The 18,749-nt window shown below is 44.2% G+C and overlaps 1 protein-coding gene across 1 annotated transcript; it reads right to left on the bottom strand.

The window, feature by feature from the left end:
* Positions 1–3,937: 3,937 nt before the first annotated feature.
* LOC119827028 (transmembrane epididymal protein 1-like) lies at positions 3,938–4,720 on the bottom strand. Its single transcript, XM_038348467.1, has one exon. The coding sequence runs from the start codon at positions 4,718–4,720 to the stop codon at positions 3,938–3,940; it is 783 nt and encodes a 260-aa protein (XP_038204395.1).
* Between the last annotated feature and the right edge of the window lie 14,029 nt (positions 4,721–18,749).

Here is an 18,749-nt window from a genome sequence, read left to right as displayed (position 1 = left end):
CCCTTCTGAAGAGGTAACCCTGAAGTCATTTACAAGAAGGGTTGAAATCAGGGAATGGATATAATCCAGTTTCTCCATGGAGACACAATTCTAAAGCTGTTCACCAGAGCCCCCACATTTAGCCTCTAGGCAGGAAATGCTTACTTTCTGGAAGAGATCTCAAAGGCTGTGGAGCCAGAGCCCTTTCCAGCAATCCTGAGCTCCAAGCAAGGACTTTCCTAGAATTATTGCTTCAGGGTCCCTGCCCTACCTGTGTGGTTTCTCCTGCCTGTTCTCGTTCATCAGCACAGGACTTTTCCCTGGTAATTTTGATGGTAAGGGTTGGGATGAGACCCAGGAGTCTATATTATTTATTCACAAATACCCTGAATAATTACTGCCATCCAACAAATATGGGAAACACTGGTGTATAAATTAAAAAGCTGAGGTCACATCTCAGCTCTGCTGTTTGCTGGGTGCGCTTTGTACCAGGTCCTACACACTATGCTTCCCCGCAGTCTGGGTGTCATCTTCACCCAGCGCACACTGACCCTGGAGATGACAGTAGGGCGTCACCAAATATTAAGAAGAAAATTCGTAACAGATGCTTGACAAAACACCGCAAGCCTTGGGCAGAAGGGGATAATATCTTTATCTAAAGTCTGAGTCAAGGCTGCACACTGGATGAGGGCCTTGACCCTGGCCCTCTTCTGGGGCGGCTCCTGTTAGCTTTGAGCCTGTCAGTTCACTTGTTCAGCGTGTAGCTATCGAGCACTCCATCTGACAGAGGCTTTCTCACAGGTTTGGATGCACCAATGAAAAAACAAAGTCAAGAGTTCTCCCATCACAGAGCTGTATTCTCTATAATGATTTTATTGGACCAATCATGCCATTTCCACCCCAAGGAAACGCCATGAGCAGTCATCACTAAAATACTACTTGGCTGGGCCATTCTCATGCCTGCAGTGCTTAGCTCCTTCTTCCTATAATCATACACCGTTTGCCCTACCTTTCCATAGACATCAAAGTCAGTTTTCAATTACCGCATATTCTCCCAGTCTGTCCCCTGACTGCTCCTGCTCCTAGCACATTGCCATTGAGTGTTCATTGCTAATGGCACCAACCACATGGTCTCCACTGTGACAATGGCTTCCGGGTCCAGGATAGATATCCTTGTCCAAACCCTCACTGCTTGGGAGAGGAAACAGTTCCTTAAAACTCATCCAATGACTTTTCACATGAATTAGAAGGGACTTTCAGAGACTAAATGACCAAGAGGTTTCTGAGTCTCTCTCTCTCTCTCTCTCTCTCTCTCTCTCTCTCTCTCTCTCTCTCTCTCTCTCTCTCTCACACACACACACACACACACACACACCCCTTATCTGTTGACTTCACACACACACTCACACATACACACACACACCTTATCTGTTGACTTCATACACACACACACACTCATGCACACACACACACACACACACACACACACACACACACACAAGCACCCCTTATCTGTTGAATTCTGTGCTTATTTGTGTCCACACATCTATCAGGAAACAGATCAACACCAGGTCTCTGTATTTGTTCACATTTGACTGTGTGTCTTTCTGGTGTCTTCACTGTCTGTCCATACCTCCTCCGGAACGGCTTCCCTTCCTCCCTTCCCTCGAAAAGAAAGAAAAACGCCCCTCAAAAAAATAACTAGAAAATACCCCCCCTCCCCTCCCTCCCCTCCCTCTGCTCCCTCCTTTCCTTCCTTCCTCTGTCCCTCCCTCCCTCCCTCCTTTCCTTCCTTCCTCTGTCCCTCCCTCCCTCCCTCCCTCCCTCCCTCCTCCCTTCCCCTCCCCTCTTTCATTTATTCTTCTCTAATATGTTTTACCCAGACAGCAGTTTCCCCTCCCTTTTCCCCTCTCCCACTCCTCTTCTTTTCCTTTCAGAAAAGGCCAGGCCTCCCTGGGATATCAACTAAACTTGGCATGTCAAGTTATAATAAAACTAGGCACATCCCCTCATATTAGGGCTGGACCACACAACCCAGTAGGAGGAAAAGAGTTCCAAAAGCAGGCAAAAGAGTCAAGAGGCCCCTTTCCCATCACCAATACCAATTGGAGAGCAAGTGCCTTTCCGGCTCACGTGAAGATGGTGCCCTCTGGTGGAAAATGGGAAACATTACACTGTCATCTTGAAACCTGTAATTTAGAGTTTTGCTTTCAGCATTGGTTAGGATTCGTTAGTGCTCTTAGTGACCGTGACAAGGGGAGTACAGAAAGATCCTTGTCAGGAACGGGAAGAGGGCTCGATGTTTAGGGGCACTTAGTGTTCTTCTAAAGGACCGAAATTCAGTACCCAGCACCTACATCATGTGGCTCCCAACTACAGGTCCTGAGTCTAGCACCTTAACCTCAAGACACCAGAGGAGGCTCAAATCCGAGACAAAGCTTGGAAAGACATCCATGGTGTGGAGGAGCAACAAGGAACTGGGACTTGGCTGTGGCAGGCAGGAAAATGCAGAACCTTCTTAGGACCCTGTAATGTTTCAATAGTCTCAGGGTTAGGAGGAAGCTAGGGAACTGAGTTTCCTAAGGCATACCTTACATTCACACCAGGGCCCCTCACCTCCAGTTTCCTAAGGCATACCTTACATTCACACCAGGGCCCCCTCACCTCCAGTGGAGAGGAACATTTCGGCCTACTGGTTCTACCGAGGCAGGAAAAGCCACTGTGGGTGCTGCCCATGTGTGAGAAGTCTATGTGGTTCTGGAAGTCACCTCCCCTCTTGGCAATGGTTCAGACTTCACACACACACACCCAAACAGGAGGAGGGGGTTCCTGACCATCTGATAACAGTCACACTTTGACTTCCAAACAGGAAAATTAACAAGAAAGAATGGGTCAGAAACAGAAGACTCATCTAGTTTTCCTAGAAACTAGACTAATATAAATAACTAATCAGGAGAAAGACTTGAATGCCTTGCTCCAAGCCCACTTTGTCCTGACTAGATATTTACTCTATCTGGGCTGGAGGACATTCTTTACATCATAGGCTCCTAAAGCTTTAGCTAAGCTCGACTCTCACCCCCTTGGCACCCAGTTGCAACATTATGGAATGCTGCACGTAGCTGCCTTAGCCCTTTAAATAGCATTCACCAGCAGGACTCCTGTGAGGCCAAACAAGCAAGATTTTATTATCCATGGGAACCAGAGAGGGCTAGGGTCGGGCAAGTCTGCTATTTGGAAACTGATGGAGATGTATCTAAGGCAATGGGAGAAGATGCTGAGGAGGAGAACCTAACCATGCTTGGGGAGTCCCATGTGGCTGTTGGGGGTCTCTGCCTTCTACCAGACCCTGCAGAGGAAGGCACTGTTCACAAGGGTCTGACTTCTAGTTAGACAAATCACAAAGCGGTCGGAGGAAAGAACCAGGACTGGTTCTGAGCTTCATACAGCCAAAACGACAGCCTGGATCCGAAATGAGCCTCACAGAAGTCCAGGACAAGAAACGATGAAGAGATGGTTATTATGATGGCTGAGCAAGGAGGTGCTAAGTGTGACTTCTGATTAATGTTCTATGTGATGAAGTAAAAATATTTACCAAAGGTCCCAAAGGCAGGATATCATACATTTGTTATGTTCTCATGGGTGGGGCATGAGGGGGAAGGGAGTGCAGAGAGGTGCAGGACAAGCAGGTGCTAAGGTTGGAGGTGGGAACAGGAGAGAGATGCAGGAAAGAGTGAAGGCCATAGAGGGCCTTTCTCGCTTTATTCCTCTTTCTTTGCACCCCTCAGCAAATTAGATGAAGAGAAGCCAGAGGTATACCCATCCCACCAGTTTGCTGTCTCAAGGTGGGGCACCTCTGAAGGGTGCCTGAGCCTCCTTTCCAGCACCTTCCTCTCACCACTTGTCATTCAGATGTCTTGGGAGCATGCAGGGACAGCAAAGCATGTGGGTGCATCCAGGTTCAGGCATCGGCAATGAGGTAACAATGCCACACAATGGAGCAGCCGTGGATCCAGATCATCAAGAAGGCACCGAAGGCCACATGCCAGCAGAAGAAAGTGGTGGCAAACGCTATGTCATGTTTGTCCTCGTCCATCCACTTATAGCCAGACACTGGTCTGTACAGCATGAAGCCTATCTGCATCAGCCAGGAGCCCGTGACAAGGTACAGAAAGGCCTTCAGCATCCAGATCAGCAGCACATTGGGAGCCCACAGCTCGACCGTCAGCACCAGGGTCAGCAGAAATAGGGCCTGGATGAGCAGCATGTGCGTGCGGAGCTCCACTCCTTCTGTGTCCTGCAAATGAGACACCATCAGGGGCAAAAGGAGACACATGCTCAGCGCCTGGGCACCTTGCTCCAGAACTATGCACCTCTTGGGCAGCAGGTTCTGGCTGACCACGTCCACACACCCACTCAGAAAGAAGGCCGCATAGAGCGTGAGATGCTGCCACTGTTTGCGGTACATGAAGGTTCTCTGGTGATACATCTTGCTGATGAGCATCAATTGCCAATGAATGCTATGCAACTCTTGCACTACTAAAATGCAGGAACTCAGTATCTTCAGAAAGCCAACATAATACATTTGCCGGAACCTTGCCCATCTTCCTTTGCTCCAAGGAGGGCGTGGTGGATATTGGACAGGGGAGTTGCATATCACAGCCCTGGAGAGAAGTCTTGCGTGATAAAGTCCATAGAGGAATAAGGACAGGCCGGGGTACAGATGCCCCTCAAACCCTCCCATGGGTTCCAAAGTAGGTGTGATCAAAGGCAGAAGCAAAAGCGAATGGACATTCGTTCTGGGCTCTGGGACACAGAGAGAGCCCGCTGAAGATCACTTTTAACCTCGACCCATCCCACTGCATCCACTTGAAGGAGGGAAATGGTTTTGGAGGAAACCCAAACTTAGGGTGGGGTGGGTGTCATGGTTTCCGTTACAGTCTTCTGCTCTGGTTCACTGATAACCAGCTGACCACTGACGAACAAGGAAATCAACATGTCTCCAGCACAACACTGGGTATCATGACCCGGGCCTCCTGTCCCTCTGCCCACCTGTTCCTCGGTCCCTTTGCTACCTTTCTCACTTTCTTCCTGTCTTGGTCCATTTAGGATGCCAAATACTGTGACTAACACCACTCATTGACCATGTGGCTTATAAACAGCAGAAAGCATCTGATTTCTGGAGGCTGGATGCTCAGATTGAAGATGCTAGAAGATCGGTTCTCTGGTGAGGCACGCTTTCCCACAGACGGTACTTTCTCATTGTGTTCTCTCATTTCCCAAGCACCAAGCCTGCTCTCTGAGGTCTCTTTAATTGGGGTGCCTATACCATTTATAAAGGTTTTGCCCTCATGACCTAATTACCTCCACAGAGGCCTTGCTTCCTGATACCATCATATTATAGTAACACAAGAATTTAAAAAAATGTTTTATTAGCACAAAATAATTGTACATAGTAATGTATTGCATTACAACATCTTCATACATGCACATAACATTTCAATCCTGTTAACCCCATAATTCTCTTCTGGTTTCCCCTCACTTGAGCCAATCTTCCTTTGTCCCAGCTAGCCTCATTTCTCATCTATTTGTGTGTGCAATCCAATGAGTTCCATTAAGATTGTTTATAGGCACGTGGGGATTGCTCCACAGGAGAATGGGCACTTGTCAGTAGCTATAACACTGAAGAAAAGGTCTCTTCCTCCACCATTAACCTATAACCCACATAAACCTTCAGGGAGGGGTGGAACCTCATGAGGTCTCCCTCTTCTGAGACAAGTTGTTGACAGGCTCACTCTTGCGACACATAAATTTTAAAGGGCACAAACTTCTGCCCTTGACATCTCTAAACTCACAGACTATAAAGAACTCAGAGAAAGCATGCAATATGGTATATGTTCCTTGATATTCCTTATGAAGGGCTGGGGTTGTCGCTCAGTGGACACAGTGCTTGCTTAGCCGGCATGAAACCCTTCAAGCTAATAACTTAGTACGAATTTACTGTGAAATGTTTTCATAGAGTTAACATTCATTTAGAATTTGGTGGTCATGTTACCCTTCATATCAGAAAACTAAATACTGGGTGTGTCTCAAGTTTTGTTTCATGAGGATCCCATAGATTCCCTTTTGACTTAACTGTTGATAGACTGTATTTTGCTGCTATTAAGAATGTTCCATTTTAGCTAGGTAGTGGTGGCACACACCTTTAATCCCAGCACTCAGGAGGCTGAAACAGGTGCCAGGACAGCCAGGGCTACACAGAGAAACTCTGTCAGATAGGTAGACAGGCAGACAGACATGATAGACAGAGAGAGAACATCCTATCTGGTAATTATTACTGATATGAAAACTATAATTTTGTATTGATCTTCATTTTACGTCTCTTGTTGAATTGGCACTGGTCTAATTTTCAATGATTTAGTATAAAAATATCATCTTCAAAGAATAAACTGCATCTCGTTTTAGAGGCATTTTTGTCTTTCCTTTGTACCTTGTGCGATTCCATAGGTAACATTCAAAACCTGCAGGAAGATAAGTAAACATAAAAACATTTACAATCAAAACTCAAGAACATGGTTGCCTCTGAAAGGTGAAAAATGAGAGATTTGAGAGGGACACAAAAGCCACTGAAAATGAGAATATTTTCCTGTTCTACGAGTAGTGGGGAAAGTGAGTGTCTGGGTCGGGTCACGACTGGATAGTTTATATACATTCTAAGAGTGTTATTTTATATCTACTCAATATTTTTTTAAAAAATTAGAAAGAAAACTAAGTAGTATTATATGTGTAAACAATAGTTAATATCTAATCAATCTACTTGAGAGTAACTGAGAGAGAGAGAAATCTTCTCCCTCCAAATATCAAATTAAGTTTTGTTCTCGGGCACCAGCTGTTCCTATGTCATTGGCAGTAGGCTTTCTCTCTCTCTTTTTCCCTTTTATTCATCCATATAGTGTATTGGAAAAAGAACTGTGATGAATAGAATTTTCTTCCTACCCACCCCTCATCCCACTGCTTACCACATGCTAAGCAAATGCTCTACCGCTGAGCTACACGCCCAGCCCAAGAATTCAATGCCTTCTGCTGCTTGAATGGGATCGCTTTAGCCAATATTAATATGAGGAAAGTGTTGGCAGCTTGCTAGTCACTTTTGTCGATGTTTCTTTTTCCACTTCAGTCTTGATGCTCAGCCCAGATTGGCCCTGAACCCTTAATGGATCTGTTTTCAATACCTATGTGCTGGATTTATCGGCAGGCGCCATCTTGCCCAGCTCCTCACAGCTTATTAATCAACATGTTTTCCTTTCCAAATAACTTTCTAGTCACTTTCTTCTGCTTCATCCTCATGTACTTCCCTTGTTTCGGCATCAACAATTCTGTATTATTAAAATGTCTCTCAGTCAGATTCAAAGCCTCCTTTATTCCCACCTCTACTGCCACCAGGTGAGCTTGCAGGGAAGAAAGCCTCTCATGCCAGCGGCTGGTTTGGATTCTCCAGTGGCATCCTATGACTTCACAGGTAAGATCCACTCTTGAATAACCTTCAAGGCACCTGGGGCTTCGGCCGGTCTCGTTTCCAGTCCCTTTTCATGTGTCTCTAACGTTCTTGGTTGGCTTGTTTACTTCGGTACCCAATTCATTCTGCATCTGTGAAGTTCCTCTTTCTCATTTGTCCTTCAAGGCTCAACTTAAGCTCCACCTCCTCCCAGATGGACAGGGTACTTCTCTGTGCAAATTATAGATGTCTGTATCATTGCCTTGGTCTCACCATTTCATACCTGTTTATTTACTAGGAAATTTTTAGAGACTGTATGCATTTATCCTCTTGGGCTTTTTAGAATCTAATCTAAGTCTGGAGGTGCTCATGAATGATGTAAGTTCATCAGGTGTGAACACATGGTCTCTACCACAAAGTACCTCATTACGCAGTTATAAAGACAAAAAAAAAAAAAGATACTGGCACACAGACATGGAAGTGGTGAGGTTGGCTAACAGCGGTCCAGAAACACTGATACTTAAAAAGCAAGAACTTAGTGCTGCCTAAGCAGAAATAAATGCTTTATTCAGGAGGAAGTAAATTCTGTACCACAGAAGTGAGCTCTTTTCACATTATTAAGCTATCCCTTTATCTCCTGTAGCCTTCCCACAGGGTCATCCACTTATTTACGTTCCAAGGCAATGATGGTGGATGGGACTATTTAAGTTATTCCCTACAATCAAAAGGACCAAGCTAAAATGAATTTAACTGTCTCATTCAGCTTTTGTGAGTCTAGAATAGCGGAATGTCCTGTTCTATAACGCCAAATGAGTATGTGGGTAAACAGAGCAGACAGAAGGCCTGAGGACAGCAGAGACAGAATAAAAATGGGATCAGTCACTGCATAGTCACTTTGTCAACTTCAGACATTCATTAAGATGTTGGCTTAAGTTGGCAACACTTGGCAACTATCTCTCTAGATCTCTTGGCATATCAGACTTGGTGGCATGGAACTTCAGTATGAGTTGACTCCATTTTGGTTAGGACTGTTGGGCCTTTCATACTAGGTCAGTCCAAACCAATGGCCTTCTATACATTATATTTAACAGTAGTAGCCTTGACCCAGGGTTTGAGGAGCAGGAAAGTGTATGGGTACAGAAGACAGGAATTCTCTTAAGCGTAAGTATACAGCCTCTGGAAAAGCATCCTTGAATGTTGACTAATAAGCTGGCCTTGTGGCTTACAGTCGAATATCACCCAGTCTCTTTGGAACATAAATAGAGCAATGGAGTAGGGTTCTAGATCTGTTAAGCAACTGTGCTGATTTTGCTTAAAATTTATCCTTGCTCTTGTAAACCCTATCTAGCCCTCGGTCTGTCTTTCTGCCACCTCAGCTGTAAGAACACTGATACTGTCCAAAAAAATATTCTTTTCTTTAAAAAGGAACGTCCCTGCATCATTGACCCTTCTATTGCAACTCCGCAAAGGTATGTGAGTCACCTGTCATAAGCCAGCGCTGTGATGGCAGGTGGTGGTCGATACAGATGATGTTCCACTTGCCTGTATCAGAACTCAAAAAGCTGTGACCTCACCACACAAAGTGGTCCACAGGCCCCCAGTGTCAATTTCACCTAGGATGTGTGGCATATGCAGAATCACAAATGTCTGAATCGAAACCCATATTTGACCAAGCTCTCCAGTTGATTCAGGTGCATAATAAATTTGAAAAGCATTGGTTTATATTTAACTAAATTAGTCTAGATTTAGATTTTCTGCTGCTGGTATAGTCAGAACATATAACTGTGATTAATTCTGATGGGAGGACTCAAGACAATCCTTACAAAGCATTTGACATTTATTTTCAAGTTGGAGTTGAATAGATGGGTTATCTGGTAAGTGGGGAGCAGTTGAGGGGGGGGTTCTGGTAGCAAGAGTTGTTGGGTGGCGCGGGGGCAACAGGTCACATTGGCAGAATAGGACAAACGTCTTTCAAGAGCTCCCAAATCACTCTCTGGCATAGATAGCCTTGCCCAACCTGCCCATATATCATGGGCACTGACCTATGTGATAAGTCACTCCAGACCCCTGTCACCCGACTTCCTCTCTTGTTTCCCACTAGTGTGTGGACAAGGAGAAACCTCCCAGCTCCTCACCTTCAGTGACCCCTCAGGGATAAGGGGCTAATGTTTACAATCAGTTAAGGGTACCAAGTCTCAGATCTCATGCCAAGCCATCTGGTCTCTGGCAGCAACTCTAAAGATGTGGTAAGATATGGGTGTGGGGCAAATTGATGGAGCTAGAAAACATCATATTGAATGAGGTAACCCAGACCCAGAAAGACAATTATCATATGTACTTACTCATAAGTGGTTTTTAAACATAAAGAAAAAAAAAACAGCCTACAAATCACATTCCCAGAGAACCTAGACAACAAGGACCCTAAGAGAGACATACATGAATCTAATCTACATGGGAAGTAGAAAAAGACAAGATCTCCCGAGTAAATTGGGAGCATGGGGACCATGAGAGAGGGTTGAAGGGGAGGGGAGAATCAGGGAGGGGAGCATAAAAAAATGTATAGCTCAATAGAATCAATAAAAAAAAAGAGAAGTTTGGCTGGAGAGATGGCTCAGAGGTTAAGAGCACTGACTGCTCTTCCAGAGGTCCTGAGTTCAATTCCCAGTAACCACATGGTGGCTCACAACCATCTGTAATGAGATCTGGTGCCCTCTTCTGGCCTGCAAGTATACATGCAAGCAGAACACTGTATATGTAATAAATAAATAAATCTTTTTTTTTTAAAAAAAAAAAAAAGATGTGGGTGCAGGATCCACATGAATTCCTGGCAGTCCAAACAGCCGATGGGGAGAAGGTCATAAGGGAGGCTGGCTCTCGAGAGAGTGGGGAAGCAGCGAAAAACTACGGGAAAGGAACGCTTGCCTGGCTTTTGTGTCCCTTCCAGGCCTGGGAGCCTAGAGCTCTGGTATCATCTAGACAATTTTAGAACGATCTCTTTTTTCAAAGTACTTGTATTTCCTTTAAGTTCCTTTACCAGCATCAAAATCAAAACATTCTTCTCAGGGACATGATCTCCATACACATCACAGGGGCAGTGTTTGCGCTGGGTGTCCGTCATGGTTGCCTCTGGGGGAAGAGTCTATTGGCTAATGATATGTTTGGTATTACAATCTTGTAAGCAAATCCATCACTTTTCTTCATAAAATTTAAAAAAAAAAGTCTACCATCGTGTTTGGAAAGTATGTTATGGCCAAGTGTCCTGAGGCATTTTTTTTTTTTTTGGAGAGTCTGATACTTATTAGTAAAGTAAGTCTCTCTTAGAGTCCACAATAGTTCCACAATAAAGTGTTTTATTAATAGTTTTAACATTTTGCAAAGCTAAACACTTTATAGCAAATACTTTATTTGTTCCACACAAATCCATGAGATAACTCATTTTGGATGATTTGAGCTATAAATAATAGGAAACCCTGATTTCACTGGCTGGAAGATTTTCTTTTTAGCAGGGTCCCTCTGTATAGCCCTGGCTGTCCTGGAACTCACTCTGATTGGCCTCAAACTCAGAGATCCACCTGATTTTGTCTCTTGGGGAATTAAAGATATGTGCCACACAGCCCTGTGAGAACTTTATCTTTGCCTCTAGAACTAACGGTCACTTCCTGTTGTTAGGTCATTCTGTCTTTCGTACTTTGTTACAGCAGCCCTAGAAGACTCAGAAGTCAGAGTTATGTAGTTGATCAGGAATCCACAGCAGCTGAGGATGTTTTGTTTGGGAGCCTCCTCTGTTTCTGCAAGGCACACCAAAATCTCACTGATTAGATTTTTATAGTGTCAGATTTTAGATCAATATTTTGGTTGGGATTTTTGTGCTGCCTAAACTGGAATAGCATGAATTTGGGGAAGTTCCGGATTCTCACAGAAGCCTACTTTGTTTATTTCTTGTTTCCCCCTCTTTGATCTTGCTGTGTTTCCATGGATGACTTTGAATTTCTGGTCCTCCTGCCTCCACCTCCACAGTGCTGGAATTATAGGTGTGTGTCACTGTGCCATATTGTCTGTGGTGCTGGGGATGGAACCTAGGGCTTCATGCTTACTGAGTAAGCAAACTACCAACTGAGCCACATGCCCAGTTCCTTGTTTTATTTTCTATATTGAACTAGAAGAGAGCAGCTTCCTGGTCTTTTGTGAGCACGTGGGTTTGTTTAGTCTTTCTCATGCTGATCAGCCCATACTTCTAAGTTTCCAAATCCAGGCTTTGTGTTCCCATTCACTGAGATGCTACCTCCTTCCCACCAGCATTAAATTCCCATATGTGGGTCTATTCCCACCTCCTTTGCCTCAGAATCAACCCATGAGACTGACATCTAATTATTAATAGTATTTAATATTTTATCACCCGAGGATTGGGGTTTTCTTTTGATTTTTGACTAAAGCCTAATTTTCCTACTCTTTCTTTTCTTTTTTTTTTCAATCTACCATGTCTTTTCCTGAAGGAGTGAGAGGTGGCAGGTTAGATCAGTCAGCATAGGTCCTTGGAATGGGACTTAAAGAGGGTCTTGTTTCCTAGGGAGAATGGAAGTGTTGGGTTGAGCGGGCTTCATGTTTATATGGGTCTCTTCTTCCTTCTCAGGGCAAAGTCTGTGGGTGCTTCACAGTCTGGAAGGAGCTACTTTGGGGGCAGAAGTCCCCCCCCACTTCCATCACAGGCCTTCAGTACTCAGGGAGTCAGAGAACATCAATGCCAGCAACTGAGTTCCAGGTCACCTAAAGAGGATTTCTGTACCGCCTCCCTTGGGAGGAATGCCTAAGGAACCAAGACCAGAATGTCCAAGCTGCTAACGGAGTCAGCATTAGAGCCAGCTTGACTGTCCAGGTGAACCCCGTAATCTGCTAATGACCATGGTTAAGAGGCCCGTTCCCCTTGTGAGCACCACTCCGACCTCAGCTAATCCTCCAAGTGCCTTCTCCTGCAAGGGAAGGGTAAGTGTGTGCTTGCTCTTGTTTCTTAAGAAGAATCTGAATTCCCCTAGAAAGGTTTTGAGCAACCTCCACTTGCATCGACACAGAAAATGCTGTGTCTTGACTTTGAGACTTGATCTTTCTGTAGTCTTCTGAGAATACAAATGTTCAGCACACGCTTCTTAGAGATCAAAAAACCAACTTAACTGCCACCTAATTGCTCAGAAAACTAGAATGGGGTAGCATAACAGATAAAGGATTTTCTCTTTTCTTTTTCTTTAATTTTAATCCAGTTTCAAGGTGAACTTGAATGCATTTGGACATCTCCGCCACTATTTTTAAAAAGGTTTATTTTATTTTATGCACGTGTGTCTAATGTATGTTTGTGCTCCATGTCTATGCAGGTAGGTGCACGTGGAGGCCAGAAAAGGGCACCAAATTCCCGGGAACTGGAATTACAGGCAGTTGTGAATCACCTGATGTGGGTGCTGGGATTTAAAGCAGGGTCCTCTCAAGGAGTATAAAAGTGCTCTTATTGCTAAGCCATTTTTCCAGCCCGTATTTTTTTCTTTGACAATATGGGAACTTCTGTAATGCCAGCCAAATGCTGTAGCCATCTTTAATAAAGTATGTTGGATCTAGTTTAATTTCACTTTCTTCTGGATCACTTACTTGTCTTGTTCCATTCTTTGGAATGGATTGTGGGAACCAGCAGTGAGGGGAACGGGATAGGGATGTTCTACGATTATCTACACAAAATCAGAGACTTTCAGTAATGCTTAGATTTTGTTCTGCTTCTCAGTTTATTCTTTGGTCAGTATATTATCTAGGTCTTCCTGCTGTCAATTTTGATTTTGTTCTTCAATTAATATGCATCTTCCAACCACCCCCCCCCCCCCCAATCTGGGAAAGGAATTAGTTGACCAACTGGTTAACACTGTCTAAAGGGAGTCAGGACTGACTGTAAGTTATGTGGTTATCTTTGTGAGTTTCATACTTATAGCTTAAGAACACTGACATTTGTAAGGGTGACCTTCTGCCCTTTATGAACATCCTCAATAATCTAGATAGTTTCCTATAAGTGACCTATCAGCTCACAGTAGCAGACAACAGCACTTTTCCTCAAATGTCCTACTATTTAACATATAATTCTAAGTGTACGAGTACACATTTGGGGAACCTTTTCATTTCCCCTTTGTGTGTACCCCATCTTCCACCTAACACAGCTCCATGCCTTCTCTATCACACTGACATCATAAGATTGGCTTTCAAACGCAATTCCTAATCTTTTTTACTACATACTCAGAAAGCAACATAGCTGATCTGAATGTCATGGTCACCAACTATTTAAAAAGAGTGCTAACACTTAGTCACTAGGGTGTTGTGAAAACTTATAAAAGCATGGTAAAGATGCCGTGCTCACCTCTTGGTACCTCTGTGAGCTGTGCACTTACAGAAAGAAACACTCCAGCTGCACTGCTCCCGGTCTATACTGTGAATGGGGCATGATATCTAACATTAAAAGGACTAAGCAGGGTGGGTGTAGAGAAGACTCAGAGGTTAAGAATGCTTGCTGCTCTTGCAGAGGACCGGAGCTTGAGTCCCGGGCCCCACGACGGGCAGGTTCACAACTACTCCATTCTATTTTGCTCATGTGCATTAATACATTAGTGATGACGACAATGTCTGAGACAGACAACTGCTATTGCTGTATAGCTGTTGTGTATATAGCTGTACGGCGCGTGAGCTCTGCCTCTGCTTTTCATTTAAACAAATGCCCGACCGAACATTCAAACCTTGTGACTGTCTCATACATCATGGAAGGTTCAAGATCTCTAGCCTTGGACCACGTAACAGCAATAACATTTCCTATCATTATGAAACTGAAAATGTCCCTTAAAGCTTTCAGAGGGTTCCCAAGGATAATGCTACCATCAAAATGTTGGGAGACAATTCCCCATGGAGCCTTTATTTTTTTAAACACACACACACACACACTGTATAACAAAATGATATATGTATATATGTAAATATTTATATATAAATGTTTATACACACATATATATGCAAATTAGGTTCCACCCATCAAAGACTGTCACTCTGTGTTTGACTTATTTTACTTAATATAATCATTTCCAGTTCTATCTATTTTCCTACAAATATCATGATTTCATTTTTCTTTTAAAAATGTTTGTCATCACATTTATTTGTTTTGTGGGGAGTTGTGTGCATGTGGGGGTCAAAGGACAACTGAAGGGAGTTGGTTCCCTCCTTTTACCCTCTGGCTGTGACCTTTTCATGAGGTGATTCTCTCCTTTCCTGTACGGAAGCTTTTTACTGTCATTCTGCTCATTTGTTTATTTACTTTCAAGACGGAGTTTTTCTGTGGAGCCCTGGCTGTCCTGGAACTTTGTCTGTAGAACAGGCTGACCTCAAAGAGATCTCTGACCTCGAGATCTGCCTGTCTCCACTTCCTGAGTTCTGGGATTAAAGGTGTGCACCACTACACTCAGTTAAAACTTTTTTTTTTTTTGAGACAAGAGCTCACTATGTAGCCCTTGCTGGCTTAGAAGTCATATGTAGACCAGGCTGGTCTTGAACTCATAAAGATCTGCCTGCCTCTGTTGCCCAAGTGATGTGTTCAAATGTAGAAGGAGGCCACTTGTTTATTTCCCGGCTGCCCAGAAACCAAAATAATCACACAGAAACCATATTATTTAAATCACTGTTTGGCCCATTAGCTCTAGCTTCTTATTGGCTAACTCTTACATATTAATTTAACCCATTTCTATTAATCTGTGTATCGCCACATGGCAGTGGCTTACCAGGGAAAGTTCTGGCATCTTTCTCCAGCAGGGCTCCATGGCTTCTCTCTGGCTCTGCCTCTTTTCTCCTAGCATTGTTTAGTTTTCCCGACCTACTTAAATTCTGCCCTATCAACAGGCCAAGGCAGTTTCTTTATTCACCAATGGTAATCATAGCATATAGAGGGAAATCCCACATCAAGGTGTGTATCACCATGCTTCTCTGAAAACACTTTTTAAATTGTTCTGATCCATACTGATTGGCTTCAGCTTGGACTTTTTTCAAAGACGTTTGAAAGGCAAACAGCTTTGGGTTTGGAGATAGTGACCTCAGAGCCAAAGGAAGCATGCTGCTTGCTCTTGCAAAGGCTCCAGTCTTGCTAAGCTTGGAGTTCCTTCCTCTGTGCAGCCTCTTGTGTAGCTGAGTGTCTTCTGATGTTCTTCCCACTTCCCCTGAGAACTGAGGCTGGGAAGAGGGGCCAGAAAGCACGGGTGCTCTGGTTTCTTCTATTGACATAAAGTAAGCTTGTAGTTTGTAAACCAAGAGCCTCTTGCTGCCTACAACCACACCCAAGACTGCAGGACTAATTTTCAGTTTACAGACAGTTGCCTTATTCTTTTACAGTTTCTGACAACTGTCCCCTTGAACATCTGCAGAGCCAGCTGTGGAGGCTCACACCTGCAATCCCAGTACCCAGGAGGCACAAACTGGCAGATCAATGAGAGGTGGAGGCCAGCGTGGCCTATATGTCAAGACCTTGCTCAAAAAGTCAAAACCCAATAAACAAATGAACAAACAAAAAGGACTCATCAGAAGTAGAGTTAATTCCCCGAAGTCTAGCTTAGTATATTTGTTCCCACATTCCAGGGATTTATAGCAGATTGCTATCAAAACCTAAATACCAGTCTTATCTCAGGTGAACTGGTCCATTTGGTAACCCCCCAAATCTTATCATTCTATCTTTGTCCATTTCAACCAAATGTAGGTTCATCTCTCCAATTTCTTGCCCTAAAGGCTTTCCAAATTTCCCTTATGTGCTCTGTCTCCCATACCAAACACCCAATTCGTCTTCATGTCCTCTGGACGCTGCCCTCAAAACTACACAGAATTTGAGCACTTCTTTTCCTCATTTCCCTCATCTTGCTTCTTGCTACCCCCAGCCCCCTTCAAGACAATTGCCAACCATCCCTAACTGGTCTCCCTGTTTCCTCCCTGGCTCACTTTAAAAACACTAAATATAATTTTTTAGACATAATTATTTTTTATCTTGTGTGTGTGAGTGTTCTGTCTGCACGGGTGTCTGTACACCACCTGCATGCCTGGTGCCCACAAGGCCAAAAGAGGGCCTCTGGTTGCTTACATTTTGTTACCAACACCCTCTTGCCTTCACACTATTGATCATTTGATCTTTATAGTAAAGACTGGCCTGGCCCCACCTTACTTATAAGGAAACCAAAGATAAGCATCCCTGAGCAAATTTTCCTATAAAAACATCAGTAAGGATCTGGGGAAATTGCGCAGTGCGTAAGAGCACTTGATGTCTAAATGAGAGAAGCTGAGTTCAAACCCCTGACCCCATTAAAAAACTCAGCACGGCTGCCCGAGTATCTACAACCCCAAGGCTATAGCAGTGGTGGCAGAGGAGACAGAAGGATTTTGGACCTTGCTAGTTGTCACCCAACTTGAGGATCACTGAGAGACCCTCGAGGGTCTCTGGAGGTTCAGTGACACACCCTGTTTCACAGGAGTTAAAGAGAATGGTGGGTTTGAAGAGAAAATAGCCTCTCTGACCTCTGTACATGTATGCATATGCACACATATCACACATACATATACCATACATATTCATATCTATACCAAAAGTATTTTGAAACCACACATAAATCAAGGTATGGTGGTGCACACTTATAATCTCAGCATTTGAAAGTAGGAAAAATGGTGAGCTTGTAGCCAACCTGATCCAAGGAGCAAGACCCTGACTCCAAACACACACACACACACACACACACACACACACAGACACACACACACACACGCACGCACATGCACACGCACACCCAACACCAAGAAGCAAAGCTAAAAGAATGAGGCATGGTACCACTGTACCACTCCTCGTGCACAGGGCATCCTCTGGACTCCTGAGGCAGTGCTCATATAATGTACTTCACCTAGCACACTGGCTCAGATTCTGCATTCTTAAGAGGTAGTTCCCATCTGATTTCCTGCATAGAACTTCCCCAGTCCCCTTAAGGGGGTGCAACTGTGCATTCCTCTACCGGATGGAAGCTCGAATCTTGCTTAAAGCACACCACAGCCCCCTCTTTTGGGGGAACTATGTGCTATTTGTGCACACCCTACTGTCTTTCCTGAGCATGGGATTCTTGAGAACCGAGACAGTGGCTTCTTCATCAGGCACTGTCTGCATTATGTAGTAGGGGCATTAGATGAAGTTTCTTGCTTGAAGCAGATGTCTGGCTCTTGTTTGTTGAATGTGGCACAGAGAGACATTGCAAAAGGTGGAATTCAGTATTCTGGTACTACAGCCCCTTGTTTTCATCTTAGATGGACGAGATCTGAGGGTTCGCTGTCATCAAAAGCAAACGCTGGTCAGTTGCCAGAGGGCATCTACCCCATCCTGGCTTCTGCTTCAAAGGTCCCCCAAGTCCCAGCCGCGGTCCTCTTGATCTTCCTTTGTTTGCTCATTAAAGTTAATTTGGGACATGAAAAGATCCAGGGCTGAATATTTCATTAAGGCCAGGTCTTCCTAATTTGGCCACTGCAGACAAAACAGGTAAAAATGGGGCAAAAGTTGCAAGCAGAAGGCTAGTCACTTTAGCAAGCACCTGGCTAATCCCAGGCTCTCTGTTCAAAGACTGCATCTTCAGGGATGCTGAGGACACTGAGGGACATACGTGTGTCTTCACAGACATAATGTTGGTTTTCAAGGAGCCCCATAGCTGTCCTTCTTGGGGGACCTCTGTGAAAATGGTAGTGTCCAGCATCCTAGACTTGGGCTGATTATGTTTACGCTTAGTGGTAATATCAGCCGCGATTTCCAGAGTTCTTGCTATGTGCCAAGGGTTCTGATGAGCGGTTTTTGTTTTGTTTTGTTTTAACAGAGTTTCCATGATAGGAGTGGGATTCCAGCGTCTGGGCAGACTCTCAGAGTGTACGTAACTCACTACCTCATTCCACTGCTTCTTAGGGTGTCTAAAAGCATTTTAGTCTTTTTAGTGACAGGAAAGACACTAACTAGTCATGGCTGTATTTATGCTGTTGCTTGGAGGTGACATAACCTTTTATTTAATTTCATTGTTTAAAATCTTTTAAAAATTGTTAGGTGTGTGAAAGCATGTCCAGTGTCCTGCTCTCTCACTCCCAACTTATTTCCTGGAGGCAGGGTCTGAATCTGGAGCTAGGCTGATATCTAGCTAGCAGAGATCTTGTCTCCCTTCCCCTGACTCCAAAGTGTCCTGGCTTTTACACAGGGGTGCTGAGATTTAAACTAACACTT

Source organism: Arvicola amphibius, chromosome 12 (assembly GCF_903992535.2).
Source record: "Arvicola amphibius chromosome 12, mArvAmp1.2, whole genome shotgun sequence".
Taxonomy (NCBI): domain Eukaryota; kingdom Metazoa; phylum Chordata; class Mammalia; order Rodentia; family Cricetidae; genus Arvicola; species Arvicola amphibius.
Note: the sequence above shows the minus strand (reverse complement) of the source record. Positions and strands in the feature narration are given on the sequence as shown.

Excerpts from the sequence above, each read along its gene's own strand:
- LOC119827028 (XM_038348467.1), bottom strand. The coding sequence starts at position 4,720 with ATGGGAGGGTTTGAGGGGCATCTGTACCCCGGCCTGTCCTTATTCCTC.